Source organism: Panthera tigris, chromosome C2 (assembly GCF_018350195.1).
Source record: "Panthera tigris isolate Pti1 chromosome C2, P.tigris_Pti1_mat1.1, whole genome shotgun sequence".
Taxonomy (NCBI): Eukaryota; Metazoa; Chordata; class Mammalia; order Carnivora; family Felidae; genus Panthera; species Panthera tigris.
This window is the reverse complement of record NC_056668.1, coordinates 69,751,692-69,768,410: the sequence shown is the minus strand read 5'-3', so window position 1 is coordinate 69,768,410 and position 16,719 is coordinate 69,751,692. Positions and strand designations below refer to the sequence as shown.

At 45.0% G+C, this 16,719-nt stretch overlaps 1 protein-coding gene across 1 annotated transcript in view; it reads left to right on the top strand.

Moving 5' to 3' along the window:
• Nucleotides 1–16,719, top strand: part of ITGB5 (integrin subunit beta 5) — a 120,757-nt gene that overhangs the window by 13,190 nt on the left and 90,848 nt on the right. Inside the window, exon 3 of the mRNA XM_042998988.1 lies at nucleotides 8,022–8,226. Within this exon, the coding sequence (XP_042854922.1) occupies nucleotides 8,022–8,226 (205 nt within the window). The remainder of the gene's footprint in view (nucleotides 1–8,021; nucleotides 8,227–16,719) is intronic.

Here is a 16,719-nt window from a genome sequence, read left to right as displayed (position 1 = left end):
TTAAACAACATGTCATTAGAAAACCAAAATTTAAATCTCAGTTTTGCCATATTTCCTCCCAGTTTCTTGATATGTAAAACAGAGGTGACAGCTCCCACCCTCCAGCATAACTGGGAGTGTAGAATGAGATCAGGCCGTGAGAGGGTTTGTGAATGGGACTGCTAATTAACAGAATCAGTATTATCCAGCAAACTGCTTCTGTTGTCAGTGACATTTTCTAGTAAATGTAGGCAGTGGGATCTGGAAGCCAGGGTCAGTGGTCTGCTTTGGTTTTCTTCCTTTTCTTGTGCTAGTACCTCCACGAGTCTGATGTCCTAATATTGATAGTGAATGACATTATCTCAAGGAACATGTCATTGTCCCAGGCCACACTTGGGTTCCCTCTCTAGCCCATCTGGTTCCCTGTGCTTTGGCGGAGCCTCAGTCTTGGCTGAAGAACTCCTCATTTTCTTGGGGCGAACTGCCCCTGGGGCCTGAGTGTATTTCAGGGAGCTGAGTTTGGAGAGTTCAGGAATAGTTTTTGATCAGTCTCTGCCCTTTAGCAAGACAGAGTAAGTGTGGCCGAGTGCCTTCTTAACCATATATCCTGGGACGTCATCAGAGAGGTAATGCATGGCCAAGAGTGTATGATGTGTATGTACATTGAGGGCTGGTGCCTAATGGACAGCCAGGGAGGGCCAGGTCCCTAATCAGTGTGTTTGTGTGGATTCCGATCCACCCACCTGCCTTGTCGTTGCACACCAGCACGGATTAATCTCAGAACATATTCCATCAAGACTCCCCTGCTCTTGAACTCACCGTGCTTTCTTATTTTACTTGAGGTGGGGTGAGGACCCTCACTCTGCATTTAACATTCCTTGTGACCTAATTCCACTTCTTTTATCCAGTCTGCCCTCCCATTACTCTATTCTCCCACAGGTATCGAGTTTGAGTCTGCCCTTGTTCAGCTCCTGCTCAGCACCTCACTCTGGTTCTCTACAGAGTTCTGCTGCGTTGCCCCTCTCTCTCTCTCTCTCTCTCTTTCTCCCTCCCTCCCTCTCCTTTCTTAAGATTTTATTTTTAAGTAATCGCTATGCCCAACGTGGGGCTCGAACTCACAACCCCAAGATCAAGAGTCACATGCTTTACTGACTGAGACAGCCAGGTGCCCCCTGAATGGCCTTGTCAACCTGGCTCTTTTGCTCTCTTGTCTTTGCTTGCTTGCTTGCTTGCTTGCTTTCTTTCTTAATTTTTAAAGTTTATTTATTTATTTTGAGAGAGAGAGGGAGAGAGAGAATCCCAAGCAGGTGCTGTCAGCACAGAGCCTGACACAGGGCTCGAACTCACGAACTGTGAGAGCATGACCTGAACTGAAATCAAGAGTGGGATGCTCAACCAACTGATGCCAACCAGACATCCCTCTTGTCTTTGTTTCCTGATGTAGTTTACTGGTGGCTTCAGACTCACCCTCTGGCTTCAAGACCAGAATTGCCAGGATTTTTTGTACTCTTAGACCAGGAGTGTAGGAGGCTGCCTGTCCTCACCTGTTCCCATTGCGCACCTCAGCCCCTGCCCCTCATACTTTGTGATACCCCCATGGCCCCTGCTTCTCAACCAGCACGAATACTTATGGGGCTCTTTGTACAGCACAGGATGAAACACACAACAAACCCCAGCAGCTTATTATCCATTTTGTCTGTCATTTTTTTTTTTAGTGGAAAATTTCCCCTGATCTAAGATTATAAGTTTCACAACCCAGTTAGCTGTGAAGAGGAATTTGCAGGGCATGGTGTGTGTGTGTGTGTGTGTGTGTGTGTGTGTGTGTGTGTGTGTGTGTGCGCGCGCGCGCTTTCGGAGGCCCTGGGCAGCCTGCATTGTTTCTACACACACTTTCTTGCCTATGACCCAGTCACATCACTTTGCCTACGTGCAGTGAGAACTGGGAGACCGGACCTAGCTGAGTGCCCAGGGAGACCCTGTGCATGAGCAGAATGTGCTCGAAGCAGGGAAGCCAGTGTGGCTTGTAGGAGGATGGTGGTTTGGGAGAAGTGGACAGGGCTGAAGCACCCAGGCTCCCTATGAGGATAGAGGGAGCAGAGTTTGTGCGAGTGGAGACAAAGATAGGCTAGGGGATTGCATACAGGACTGGGGAAGTGGGGAGTCTGTTGGGCATGACAGTGAGGCACCTTGTGTCCACGGCAGCGCAGGCTGCTGAGAAGCCAGAAGGAGAAGAACCAGGGAGGCTGGCCTGTGGTGTTTTGATAGGAGGAAACGGGGATGGACGTGGAAGAAGACTGGGGAAGCCTGGGCCAGGGTGAGGGGTCTTTGCCGGGGAGGTAGACATGGAGAGGCAGAAATGAAGGGTCAATAGGGCCGGGTGCAGGAAAATGAGGAAGGGGACTTTTTAGAAGCTGGGAAAGAAGACAGGCCAAGCGGACCTTCTGGGGAAATTATGGTGGCTGGGGCATAAATGACACATTGCCTGTATTTTCCTTTGAGCTAGGAGGAAATGAAGAAAAAAAAAATGAGCATTCACTCCAGCTCACAATAAAATATAGATTCTTTGAGAGCATCTCTTTGTGGTCATGAAAGGAATAATCTTGACCTATTGTGGATGCTTCATAAATATTTGTTCAGTGAATTAAATGAGCCGCCTGAAAGCTGCCGGAGGGATTTCTCCATCCCCGGGGCAGAGGGTACATGTGGGAGGGTGTTGCTTATGCACAGATTTTGGTTTGGATCGCTTACCCTCTCCCCTCACTGCCCCCACATCCACTCGGGCTCTGAGGGGCTAGCCTGGCCCTGCCATATCCCAGGAAAGAGGCCAGCCTCAGATGGTGGTCAGCTCCCCACCTGTGCCCACTTCTCTGCCAGGCTCTCTGCCCATTCACAAGTTTGTTTCTTCCCTTTTCATCCCAGAAATTGGGACTGTCTGTCTCTTTCCTGCCTGGGTTCCTCTTCTCCCAGGGCCTGCAAGTTTCTCAGCTCACCCACCCCTGCTGTTTCAGAGACAAACAAAAATCCACCCTTTCCCCCAAACCACCACCCACATCTTAGAGTTTCAACCTTCAGCCAGAGTAGGCAGGATGGGGTGCAGATAATGTAATGACTGCTATGACACAATCACTAGAACCTGAATGAACCTGTTCGCACTGGCGGCGATGCAGGCACAGGCCTTCACTGCAGGGAGAGAGATTTTGGTTAGCCAATCGTACAGGGAGTTAGGTGTTACAATGTTACAAACAGTGGAGCTCACTGTATCTTCTACATGGTAGGTGATGGAGGCAGTGAAAGGGAGCAAGTTAAAACAACTTGCAAAGGCCAATGTGGTAGCAAATTAAAAGGGATCTAAATTTGGAACACTTCCGTTTTCTTTTTTATATCACCGCATAGTGACTAAAAGCCATAAAAGATGTTTCAAGTTCCTGTTCCCATTCTGTTGCTTCTTTTGGAAGTTTGCCTGTAATGCAGTTTCCTTTTATGAGTCCTTGGAGGGTTGATGGATGCGTTTCTGGAGACCATGGACAGATGCTTCCTCCATGAAGTGAAACTTTTAGCATCGAGCATCGGGAGCACCTGCAACGGTCGAGCTGTGCCCAATTAGAAGCCCTTCCTGAAACTAGTTTCCATTTTTCCAAGTTGAGATGAAGTCCCCACTCTCCTTCCGTACCTGTTTTTCTGCATAAGAGAGAATATTTATCCTCCAAGTTTGATAGATGGCAGGAAGATCTCTGCCTTGGGGGCAGCAAGGAAGTACTAAATTCAGAGGGATGGAATCCGGGGACCCAGAGTTAGTTTCTTGCTGCAGAATTCAACCATGGCCTTGTTTGACATGGAAGGTAGGTGATGCAAAGAGCACTGCGGTCCAGGCAGCTGAGGCCGGATGAATTTGAATTTCTTGGGTGAAGTTTGGCATGAACTTTGGCATGTGGGCCTCTGATTCCTCACCCGTAGAGAGGAGGGGCTGACACCAGGTGGTGCATCTGAAGTCCATTCCCCTCGGAACTCGCTGTGTTCTGACACCTGGAGAGGTTCCAAATATCTGGCCTCTGGGATCTGAAGACTCTTAACACATCAGATAGCGGGATGTCATTCATGTGAGGAAGACTTTTCTCAATCATGAGTCTTTCTTTCCTCCAGGGATTTATAGTTTGGGGCATCTGCATTCACAGAATTGAAGCCTAAAATGGAGATATTGAGACATTTCCTTTTATTTATAATGCTTGCATATTTGGAAGGTTATAACCACTACAGTGTATGCCCCTGATCTCTGTGGTTTTAGGTCCCTGTGTTTATTTTGTTTTTTAAATTAATTAATTAACTAATTTGATTATTTTGAGAGAGTGCACATGAGCAAGGGAGGGGCAGAGAGAGAGGGAGAGAGAGAATCCCAAGCAGGCTCTGCTCTGCCATTGTGGATACCAATGCAAGGGGCTCGATCCCATGAACCATGAGATCATGACCTGAGCAGAAATCAAGAGTTGGATGCTTAACTGACTGAGCCACCCAGGCGCCCCTAGGTCCTTGTCTTTAAATATGCATCTGTTTTCATTCAAAATTAAACTATCCAGAAAGGAGTTCAGGAATAGAGGAGACTCACCTGGGCTTGTGGGGTCAGCACTCCTGTTGGGCCTGCAGCACTCTGTCCTTTGCTTGACCAGCAAGAACCTATGGCTGGAAATTAGTCTTGGCTATTTTTGGAAGACTGTGCCAGATGGACCTTCAACTACTGTGGGAATCCCACCACTGAGGGAGCTGCCTTACTCTTAAAAGGTGCTTCAGACCTGCTAAGCTTAGAGGTGCCTCAGGTGGTGTCCTTGAGGCCTTAGAGCCCTGGGACAATGACAAGGCTCAAATAATAGGTAAAGATGTCTCAAAGGCTGTTGAACACATCAGTGAAACCATTGGGCCTGCCCCAAATAACAAGACACTGAACTTTGTGAAATAGGAGAAGGTTGACAAACTGATGATAGAGGTGGAGGTCACTGAGACTAAGTCTAAATTTGGTGTAGGTGCCGTTGTAGGGTGTCCCTGGCTGTGTGCTGAGAAGGGGGCTCTCTGTAGTGTCCCATTTCTGACTTGGTTGGCACTACTGAAGTCACCTTGAGAGTTTTGTTTTGTTTTGTTTTTATAGTAAGCTCTATAGCAAGCCTCAATGTGGAGCTTGAACTCACGATCCCTAGATCAAGAGTCACATGCTCCACCAGCTGAGCCAGCCAGCTGCCCCATGAGTTGCGGTTTTAATATGGTCATTGGTAGTTCTCATACTGGCAACCAGGTGACAATACAAAGGTCAGTGGCCCTCCCTTGGCTGCGCAGCAAACTTCCGGGAAGCCACGTGCATTGTAGTGAAGGTTTACCACAACCTCGAAGAATATTATTAAGGAGACATAAGCTGCTACCAGTGAGGGGAATGAAGAGAGCGTTGCTCCTAACATCCTAGAGATTGAAGAGGCCTCAGAGCCGCTAGAGTACCATTGTTAAAGCCAGACACACAGAGAAGGCTGTACTTGGCACGGGTGTGGCCGTCAGGTCTAGGAAGGATGACCTGGACTCTAAGTCGGCTGATGATCCTAGCAGGTGCATCTTCCCTGGCCAGCAGGTGGCCCTGTACAAGTTCTCCATCAAGGACCGGTAGTGTCTGTCAAAAATCTTCTGAGCAGGATGACTAGGAAGCTTGGGTGAAGTTCACTGCTAATGCTGGTGTCTGGGTTGTAGGGCATGATCTCGATGGCCAAGCTGAAATGAATCGCCAAGGCTATGGACTAGGAATCATGCAACCACCTCCTGCAGGAAGCACGTTGGCTCTGTAACCTAGTCTGTTTTAGACTGCAAGCTGCTCCAGACCAATGGGAGGGATGTCAGGGCTCCCTGTCACTCTGGGGACACCAAAGATGCTTTCATTGCCAACCTGATGGCAGAGTTTTGCCCTGGACAGCTCAAGACGGTGTACCTTGACAATCAGAACTGGGCCAAGCACGACCAGCTCGTCAGAATTGGAGGAGCTGGCAGCAAGGCCTAGTATGTCAGCAAGAAGTTCAGAAATTCTCGCCAAGTAGGCTCTGAGCAGGCGAGCCCCTGAGCCCTTCCAGCTCTGGACAGCCAATTAGACCTCCGCTGCAGACAGCTCAGGACTGCAGACCTCTCCCTTCCCCCATCCCTGTGCTTTTGTACTGCTTCATTAGAATGTCTACATCAGAGCCGAACTTGGCCATGTGGAACCCAGTTTGGAAAGCCTAGCTTTGAAATCCTGTATAATTTCAAGGATAATTAGTTTTAGCTGGAATAATTATTTTTCTCACCTGTTCCACAAGTGTCTGGAGCCACTTACAATACCAGCCCTGAGGTTGACAGGCAAGATCCCAGGGGTTCAATATACAAAAAAAAAAAAAAAAAAAAAGAAAAAAAAGAAACAAAAAACACCAACAAAATCACAGAGGCCCAGAACAACACATCTGGTTTTACTTATATAAAAACACTGCAAATTGTTCTTGACTTCTTGGTCTTGAACCTTGTGAAGGCTCTAATAGGCATTGGCTAGTCCTGGGGCATCCTGGACCATGATGAACGGCGAGTCCTCTGAGTGTCTGTGCTTCTCCCAGCAGTCTGGCTCCTAACACAGCAGTCAGGACACTTGAATCATCTGAGGCTTTCTGACAAAATGTTACAGAGGGGAGGGGAAGAGATCAGCATTGTAACTCCTCTAGCTATTACAAGGATTATCTAATGGAGTACTGGCATTCAGCCAGCTGGTGGAGGTGATCTTATTTTCTACATCCATCAGTGAAAGGATGTTCAGAGAGAATCTTGGGTTTACTTTGCTGTTGAAAATCCCCTTACTGCAAAATGATGAATACTTATAAGTACCATATTTTATAACAGAGTATATTATTTCATTTTAAAGTGAGTGGCCTAAACTCCTGATGCCCAGATAAGGTTGGGTCAGTCTGATACACAACCTTCTCCTAAATCCAGCTTAAGAAAAGAAAGTGTCGGGGCGCCTGGGTGGCTCAGTCAGTTAAGCGTCTGTCTTCAGCTCAGGTCATGATCTCATGGTTCATGAGCTCGAGCCCTGCATCGGACTCTGTGTTGACAGCTCAGAGCCTGGAGCCTGCTTCGGATTCTGTGTCCCCTTCTCTTTCTATCCCTTGCCCGCTCACACTCTCTCTCTCTCTCAAAAATAAACAAACATTAAAAAATTTTTTAACAAAAAGAAAAGAAAGTACCTTTCTTGTTTATTATTCAAATAACAGTAAAGATAATATAAAATATAATTTTAGTCACTCTAATGCCTCAACTATCCTTAATTAAAAAAAACTTTAGTTTTGAATCCCAATGCAGATATGATTTTATTTTCTGATTTAGTCTTCATAGTTTTGAATGACTGTGTATGGAGATCATATACCATGTTTTTCTTATCATTTGGGGATTTAGGTTTATAAGATCATGCTATTCTAAATAATGCTGCAGTATATATCTTCTTATAGAGTTTCCCCTTCTGATTGATTTCTTGTGATAAATTCCTAGGAGTGGACCGCTGGGTCAAAGGGCACTGTGTTCGTTGCCATGTTGTCTAACAGAATGACTGCGCAGAATGTACAGGTCCTGCACAGTAGATGAGTGGATGGCTCAAAAGTTAACTCTTCATTGCCTGAATGACTACTTGTCCACTTATATAGCATCTTTCAAAATTTTTCAGTTGTGTAACTGACCAGTTACTTCCCCCCCCGCCCCCGCTAATCATGTAGACACATGCATTTTTTCAGGAGAATTTTGACCATTAAAGGAACAGTGAAATGAAACAGTTTCATTATGCATCTACAGTTTACAAAGTGCTGTCATATCCAGTACTTTAATTAACTCTTGTAATCCTCGGTGAGGCATATTGGGGTCTATGCTATCACTTTTACCGCTTTCAGACGATAAAAATGGAGTGCAGAGGGTTTCAGGTCCCCGAGATGGTGATGGGTCTACCACCTGAGGTGCTCTGGAAAGACAGCCTGACCACCGTGTGCTCTCTCCTCCTCTGTCTCTGCACGTAGGACTTCGGCAGCCTGCGCTCAGTCACCTCCCGGTGTGACTTGGAGGCAAACCTGGTCAAAAACGGCTGCGGAGGCGAGTTTGAGAGCCCAGCCAGCAGCACCCGGGTCCTGCGAAGCCTGCCTCTCAGCAGCAAGGGCTCCAGTCCCATGAGTTCGGATGTCATTCAGATGACGCCCCAGCAGGTTGCCCTGAGCCTGCGGCCTGGTGAGTGCCCTCGGATGGGACGGATGGGACGGATGGGACGTGTTAATAATGAGAAACCCGGCCCGGGCAGGCTGAGAGCAGAGCTGTTAGAGGGAAATGGCAAGGTGTGGCCCAGACCCCAGGAAGCAGAGTCCAAGGCCCCCGTGGACAGATGGGTAGCTTTGCTGTTTTTTTAATTGCAGAAAATTTAGCATTTTAGCCATTTTAAAGTATATAGTTCAGTGGCATTAAGTACATTCATGCACCAAGTTGTCTAAGTAGCACCACCATCCGTTTCCAGAACTTTTCATTACCCCAACCTGAAACACTGCCCATTAAACACGAATTCTCAATTGTACCCTCACTCTTGCCCCTGGAAGCCACCACTGTAGGTGCTCCTCTAGGTGCCCCATATAAGTAGACTCATACGGTAGTTTTCCTTCTGTGTCAGGCTTGTTTTACCCAGAAAATGTCTTCAGGGTTCATCCATGTTGTAGCAGGTGTCAGAATCTGCTTCCTTTTTAAGGCTGGTTGAAACTCCCTCATACATGTATGCTGCATTGTTTGTCTGTTCATCCATCCGTGGACACTCGAGTTGCTTCCACTTTTCAGCTATTATAAATAGCATTATTGCATTTTATGGGAGGATACTGGCCGGTTTACTCCCTAGTGAATGCAAGTTTCTCAGGAAAGTGCTGCTTCCAGGAAAGAGTATGTTTTCTTGTCAGCAAATTCCATTTGAGTCCATGGCATTCTGAAGGGACAGACTTTCAGAGTAGAGGTGTTTTGTCTTACAACCCTAGAGCCCCTGCAAGCCCTAGAATTGATGGTGATGTGAAGAAACTAACAGATTTTGCATACCTGCTGTGTGCTGAATACCTGGCCGACTCTAAGGTAGCTAATACCATTTTACACATGAAGAGCGACCCACTCAAGGTCTCCCATAGAAATGGTCTCTGAGTCAGCTCCAGGTCTTTGTGACTGTAAAACTGCTGTTTTTTTCTAGTTCATCACTTTTGTTATATATTATTCTGCATATTAGAATTGTTATGATGTCAAAGAGTAGATATGCATGTGTCTAAATTAGGAAATACCACATTATCAAGAGAAGATAGCTTATTTCCAAATTCCTTTGAGTTTTAGCCTTTTCTTCTATGTCATTGCCTAAAAAACCATTGGCAATAACTATTTCCAGAGGGTTTATATAGACCTCAGAGTTGCTTGGAGCCAGTGGCAAGAATCATGGATGTGGTTGGCCGTCCCGGGTTCCAGCTCTGGTTCTGTCCCTAGCTCAGAGGGCATGGACAGGTTAGCCCTTTCCTTAGCATCTCGAGGTCTTTGTCACAAATGAGACTTTTTGTGTAGACACACCTAAAAAAATTTTTTTGTGTTTATTTATTTTTGAGGGGGGGTGGCACAAGTGGGGCAGGGGCAGAGAGAGAGGGAGATACAGAATCTGAAGCAGGCTCCAGGCTCTGAGCTGTCAGCACAGAGCCTGACGCAGGGCTCGAACCCACAAACCATGAGATCATGACTTGAACTGCTGTTGGATGCTTAGCCGACTGAGCCACCCAGGCGCCCCTAAATACACTTTAAAAAGTTAAAATCAGCATTATTTTCTTTAAAAAAAATTTTTTTTTTAATGTTTATTTCTGAGACAGAGAGAGACAGAGCATGAGTGGGGGAGGGGCAGAGAGAGAGAGAGACACAGAATCAGAAGCAGGCTCCAGGCTCTGAGCTGTCACAGCATAGAGCCTGACACGGGGCTTGAACCCACAAACTGTGAGATCATGACCTGAGCCGAAGTCAGTCCCTCAACCGACTGAGCCACCCAGGTGCCCCTTAGAAAATTTTTTTTGATGTTTGTTTATTTTTGAAGGAGAGAGAGACAGAGTGTGAGGGGGGGAGGGGCAGAGAGAGAAGGAGACATAGAATCTGAAGCAGGCTCCAGGCTCCGAGCTGTCAGCACAGAGCCTGACACGGGGCTCGAACCTGTAAACCATGAGATCATGACCTGAGCCGAAGTCGGAGGCTTAACCAACTGAGCCACCCAGCCGCCCCTAAAATTAGCATTATTTTCAAAGAGTAGTGGCCAAAGGTGTCAATTCTGGAGTCGGTCAGGTCTGGGTTTGAATAGTGACTCTCCGTGTCTCAGAATTGGTTTTAGCCCAGCACCGCTATCATAAGCACTTAGCTATGCTTGCTCTTGTTACTGACATCCTATGGTTAAGAATTGTTTTGTTCTGCCTCTTGAATGGTCTTGGAAATACGAAACAAAATAAGGGTGTATGTGGCCCTGCTACTTAGAGGGGCACAAACTACCAGATCACAGGAATTAGTGTGGGGATTAGTTGAGGTTGCTATTTTTATGAGTCCACTGTAAGTGACACTTAGGCTTTTTGTTTGGTGAGATACCATGCTGAGAGAGAGAAGGAAGGGAGCTCTGGCAGAGCTGTGTGCCAGCGTAGAGAAGAGTCAGCTGAGCCTTTATGTGGGTAGCTATTTGGTGATGTGCTCTGGGTTAAAATAACTCATCTCCTTATGTGAAGACAGGCTCAGGGTCAGGGGCTGTGACCCAGAAGGGGATGTAGGAATTGTGGTAGACTATTAAGATATTAGAACATTGTGTAGGGTAAAGTGGCTGGCCGTTAATGTGAATGATGTGTCTTCTTTTTTATTTAATTATAGTATAACAGTAACTTAAAGGAAATTCTTGAAAAATCTACTTTAATGCAATATTATTTTTCATTTTTACTAGATCCTGTCTCTATTCATGTGTTCATATTTTTCATATACTTATAATGTATTTATAATCATGTACTGTCTTCAGTAATTAACAAAGAACAAAATCTGTACCTCCAAACCAGTTTATAGTTTCAGGGTCACCAACAAGGGAGGTTTTTAACTTATATTTTTGCAACTTGTCATTTAGAATTGCTCTCAGAGCCCATGGTTTTCTAAGAAGTATTTTCCTTCAAGGTGGCAAATCCTTATTCTTCAGGGTAGATTTAGTTTAGGAAGGAGTTGGAAGTCACACAAAGCCAGAGATGTTATAGTTTTAATTCTACTTCTTAAAATCAGAGTTAAGGTATGACTGTGAGGCAGAGAAACTGTTGTATGACTTGACTTACCGACTGGCTTTTCAACAGCTCTCAAAGAGGAGTTAAAGAAGTGATTTGAGTGAAGGTAGCCTCCTTGTGCAAAGTTTTCTTGGCAGTATATTTATGCACAGCACTGATTTATGCACAAAGCACAATGTATGCTCAGTTAAAGAAGAAAGAAGTCAGTCTTATTCTAATATGCTTGTTGTTAGAATTCCAAGTCATCACATATTTAAGAAATGCATTATTTTGCCTACTGAACTGTCTCAGAAATGAACAAAAAAAGGGTGTATGGGGCCCTGCTGGATCGCCAGGGATTAGTGCTGGGGTTAGTTGAGGTTACTGATGTTAGCAGTCTGGGTAGAGTCTCATCTCATGCTAAGCATTGTGATACAGTTTCTGGTGTTGGAAATAAAATGGAAAGCGTGATCCTTTTTCTATTTTTTTGTTTATTTTTATTTTTTAATTTTTTTAAACTTTATTTTTTTATTTAAAAAAATTTTTTTACATTTATTTATTTTTGAGAGAGAGAGAGAGACAGAGCACAAGTGGGGGAGGGGCAGAGAGAGGAGACACAGAATTTGAAGCAGGCTCCAGGCCCTGAGCTGTCATTACAGAGCTCGATGCAGGCTTGAAGTCACAAACTGCGAGATTATGATCTGAGCTGAAGTCGGACACTTAAACGACTGAGCCACCCAGGGGCCCCAAACTTTATTTATTTTGAAAGAGACACAGAGAGCAAGCAAGGGAGGGACAGAGACAGACAGAATACCAAACAGGCTCCATGCACTGTCAGCACAGAGCCCACCGTGGGGCTCGAACCCACGAACCATGAGATCATGACCCAAGCCGAAACCAAGAGTTGGACGCTCAACTGACTGAGCCATCCAGGTGCCCCGATCCTTTTTTCAAGACAAAATCATTTTGTGGGTGCTGTGGATGGGCTCTGATTGTGTATGTGGTGATGGAGAGCCCATTTCTGGGAGGTCAAGGTGATGGAGGGACTGACTGCCCAGTTAAGGTATGCCCAAACTGTGAGGATGTTTGTCTATAGAGATGAACACTTGGAGGAGATCCGATGAAAATATGAATTCCTAAAGGTCTAGAACCTTGTAAATATATTTATGAAATGTAGAAACACCTGAAGCCAATGAAGCCTCTTAAAATCTTGAACATTTTAATATTTTTAAAGAGAAGGACAGGCAGGCCCCAGATATTTATTTATTTGGGGGAGGTAGAGAATGCTATGTTGTAGTCAGCAACATTCAGTTTACCAAGTGCATAGTTAACCTAAGTTAATCACCCCCTGACTCTGGAGAAGCCCTTGAGATATAGTGATTTTTTCCATTATTTATTTTTAGAAATGCTTTTTTGTCTCCTCCCTCACATAGATATTTGCTGAGTGAAGTGTAACCCTTTGCCAGCCTTATACCAGACTAATCGAAGGCAAGCCTTGGTATAGTATGCGTGAGTTGTTGTTCCAGGGGAAGCCTGGGGAAAAGAAAGGAAAATTTCCCTCTATACAGAACTTTTTGTTTTGCTTTTCTTTCTTTCTTTCTTTCTTTCTTTCTTTCTTTCTTTCTTTCTTTCTTTATTTTTCTTTTCTTTCTTTCTTTCTTTCTTTCTTTCTTTCTTTCTTTCTTTCTTTCTTTCTTTCTTTCAAACGTGATTCCCATACTGTAGAAGTCACAATTTTATTATCTTATTTTTATGTTTTTAAATAATTTTTTTAAGCGTATTTGGTTTTTTAAATAATCTGTACACCTAACAGGGGGCTTGAACTCACAACCCTGATATCAAGAGTTGCACGCTTTTCTGAGTGAACCAGCTGGGTGCCCAAGTCACCATTTTAAAGTATACAATTCAGGAGTGCCTGGGTGTCTCAATCGGTTAAGTGTCTGACTTAGGCTCAGGTCATGATCTCATGGTTTGTGGATTCGAGCCTGCGTCGGGCTCTGTGCTGACAGCTCAGAGCCTGGAGCCTGCTTCAGATTCTGTGTCTCCCTCTCTCTCTACCCCTCCCCGGCTCATGCTCTGTCTCTCTTTCAAAAATAAAAAACATTAAAAAAAATTTTTTTTAAAGTGTATAATTCAGTGGTTTGTAGTATATTTGCAACATTGTGCAACCATCACCACTGTCTCATTCCAGAATACTTTCCTTACCTCAAAAAGAAACCCTATATGCATTAACATACCCTCCTTATCTTTTCCCTCCCTGCCACGTAGGTCCTGGCAGCCTCCAATCTACTTCCTATTTCTATGTTTTTGCTTATTCTGGACATTGTTCTCTTTCTTTCTTTCTTTCTTTCTTTCTTTCTTTCTTTCTTTCTTTCTTTCTTTCTTTTTTAATTTGGAGAGAGAGGAAGAGCATGAGTTGGGGACAGAGGGCAAAGGAAGAGAGAGAGAATCCTAAGTAGGCTCCACACTCAGCACTGCGTCTGATGCAGGGCTGAATCCCATGACCCTGGAATCATGACCTGAGCTGAAATCAAGAGTGGGACACTCAGCCAACAGAGTCACCCAGGTGTCCCTATTCTGGACATTATATATAAATCATATGGTATATGGCATTTTATGTCTGGCTTCTTTCACTTTGCAAAATATCTTCAGGATTCATCGATGTTGTAGCATTTATCACTTCCTTCCTTCCTTTTCATGGCCAGATAATATTCCATTGGGTCTGTATAGATATACCACATTTTAGCTGATGAATACTGGGGCTGTTTTCACTTTGGGGCAGTCATGACTAATGCTACTGTAAAAATTCATGCACAAGTTTTTGTTTGGACATGTGTTTTCAGTAATCTTGAGTACATTGCTAGGAGAAGAATTTGTGGGTCATATGGAAATTCTGTGTTTAACTTTTTGAGGAACTGCCAACTTTAAGCAAGAGTTTGTATAAACACAGGATCATGTTTTCCATTTTGTTTTCAGTCCTGGAAACTGTATGTGAGGATAACAACCTTAAAAAATTCTTAACAAAGGATGTAAACTTTGGAATAAAGGTTATTGAAATGGTGAATAAAAGGCCATAGGTAGGTTGAAGCACTGGGGCAGTTAGAAGGGATTTACTTAAGTCATCATTTGCCTCGATCCTTTAGCTCATTGACCAGTAGTTTGTTTTTTCGTGTGTTTTATTTTGAAATAATTTTAGGTTCACAAGAAGTTGCAAAAGTAATAGAGTTTTTTATACCCTTCCTAGTGTTCCCTGATAACATGTTACATAACCAAAGTACATTACTGAAACTAGGAAACTGACATTGGTACAGCACTATTAACTAAACTACAGGTGATTGGTTGCTTTTGAGATGGGTTTCCTGCCAGTCTGTGTCTGTGCTTTTTTCCCCCTCCTCCCAGGTTCTACTTTGGGGATGCCAGTTACCTGACTTACGGATTGCTTCTGCCACCCAGAATGACAGAGTATATACTTTATTAAAAAGACTAAGAAAGACTTCATGGTGGGTAGATAAGAGGTTGGCTATGGATGGAATGTTTGTGGCCTCCCTCCAAAGTTTATTTATTTATTTTTATTTTTAAGTTTATTCATTTTGAGAGAGACAGAGACAGAGACAGAGAACACAAACAGGGGAGGGGCACAGAGAGAATCCCAACCAGGTTCTGTGCTGTCTGCACAAAGCCCGATGGCGGGGCTTAAACTCATGAATCATGAGATCATGACCTGAGCCGAAACCAAGAGTCAGACTTTTAACCGACTGAGCTACCCAGGCGCCCTGCCCCCAACATTTATAAATTGAAATCTAACCCCCAATGTGATTGTATCAGGAGGTGTTAGGGCCTTGGGAAGTGATTAAGGCATGAGGACAGAGCCCTCGTGATTGGTATTACTGCTTTGAATTTATAAAAGACTGCAGAGGGCTCCCTGTTCCTTCTGCCATGTGAGGAAACAGCAAGAAGTCAGCAGTCTGCATCCCAGAAGAGGATTCTCACCAGAACTCAACCGTGCTGGCATGTTGATCTTGGACTTGAAGGCTTCAGGACTGTGAGAGAGAAATTTCTGTTGTTTAAAAGCCATCCAGTCTATGGTACTTGTAAGCCCAAATGGACCAAGACAAGGTTATTTTCAAGGACACTAGGGATGCCAAGCCCTAGTGCTCGGGGGTGGACACTGTAGAGGCCAACTGTGTCTTCATGTGGTGCCTTCCTGGGTTCCATCTGTCAAGAGTCAGAATTCTGTGCTGAGGAGTGGGGTGGGTTGCAGCACACCAGCCTTGTCCTTGACCAGGGAAGCAATTCTTTTGCTCCATGTCTGGATTTCATTCTTGGATGCTAATTACCTTCGGCTACAGTAAACAGAAGAGCTAGATGAGAGTCCTGAGGTTTGCACCTGGGCCCTAATTCCCTGTAGGTCCTGTTTACAATATACCTGATTTTAAGGTGTCCCTTCTTTCTTTCAATTTTTGGCACAGAAGGGTATTTCTGGGGAATCAAAAACTACTTACATTCATTTGGGGATGGCACGCATCTCTGTCGGTTGGAATACTGCTTTGTCTGAATGTTTGAACAAAAATCGATCTTAAACACACCAGGGATTCTTGGTGGAATCCCTACCTTCACTGTCTCCACTTCTTATTGAAGGGGCGGCAGAGAGAAAACAAACTGTGAAAGTATATTTCAAGCAGGTGGTTGATACTTGACTACAGTGGGGGAACCTGAGCAAGAGGCAGGCATTTTGTGCAAAGCACCGCCAGAGCTGGGAACTTTGGAAATGGGAAAAACCAGGACATGAGAGGGCCTGCTTGCAGAGCAGGTGCAAGGTGCTTGGCTGTTTTGGGGGGTGTGCTTTGACCCATTTGTTTGATCCTGCTGCTGGTGAAATGGGGGTCCTGTGGAATGGCCCCAGAGAGGAGGGGTAAAGCCACAGGGAATGACGAGCTTGTAGTGGTCTGACCTGGAGTGGGGCAGGGGGGCATGTGAGCTGGGATGGTGTCACCAGAAGCGGGCACTGATGGAGTGCTCATGGTGAAGTTGATAAGGGCTCTGCTGGATGCATGGAAGTGACAGGTCTCCGGTGGTGCAGAGCTGTGTGGTTGGATGTATTGCCAGAGTGTATCTAAGTTTGCATGGTTCTGGAAGTGTGCCCAAAGATGGAAAATGGGTCCCAGACTTTCTCTCTGCACGTGGCAGTGGCCTCTCCTTCAGTCGGCTGACCTCGAAGGCCTTGCTTGTAGGGGAGCTAGTGCATGGCTGCTTAACTCCCACACTTAGCACTCACGCTGAGAATTGGTCCAGGAATGTCCTTCCTTCCAAAATCTGCTGAGGGGACATCCCAATATTGCCAAGGCCCCCTCAGGAGTTTGTGGCATTTAAAATCAGGTATAGTGGGGCTCAGTAGGTTAAACTTCTGACTTCAGCTCAGGTCATGATCTCATAGTTCGTGGATTCGAGCCCTGTG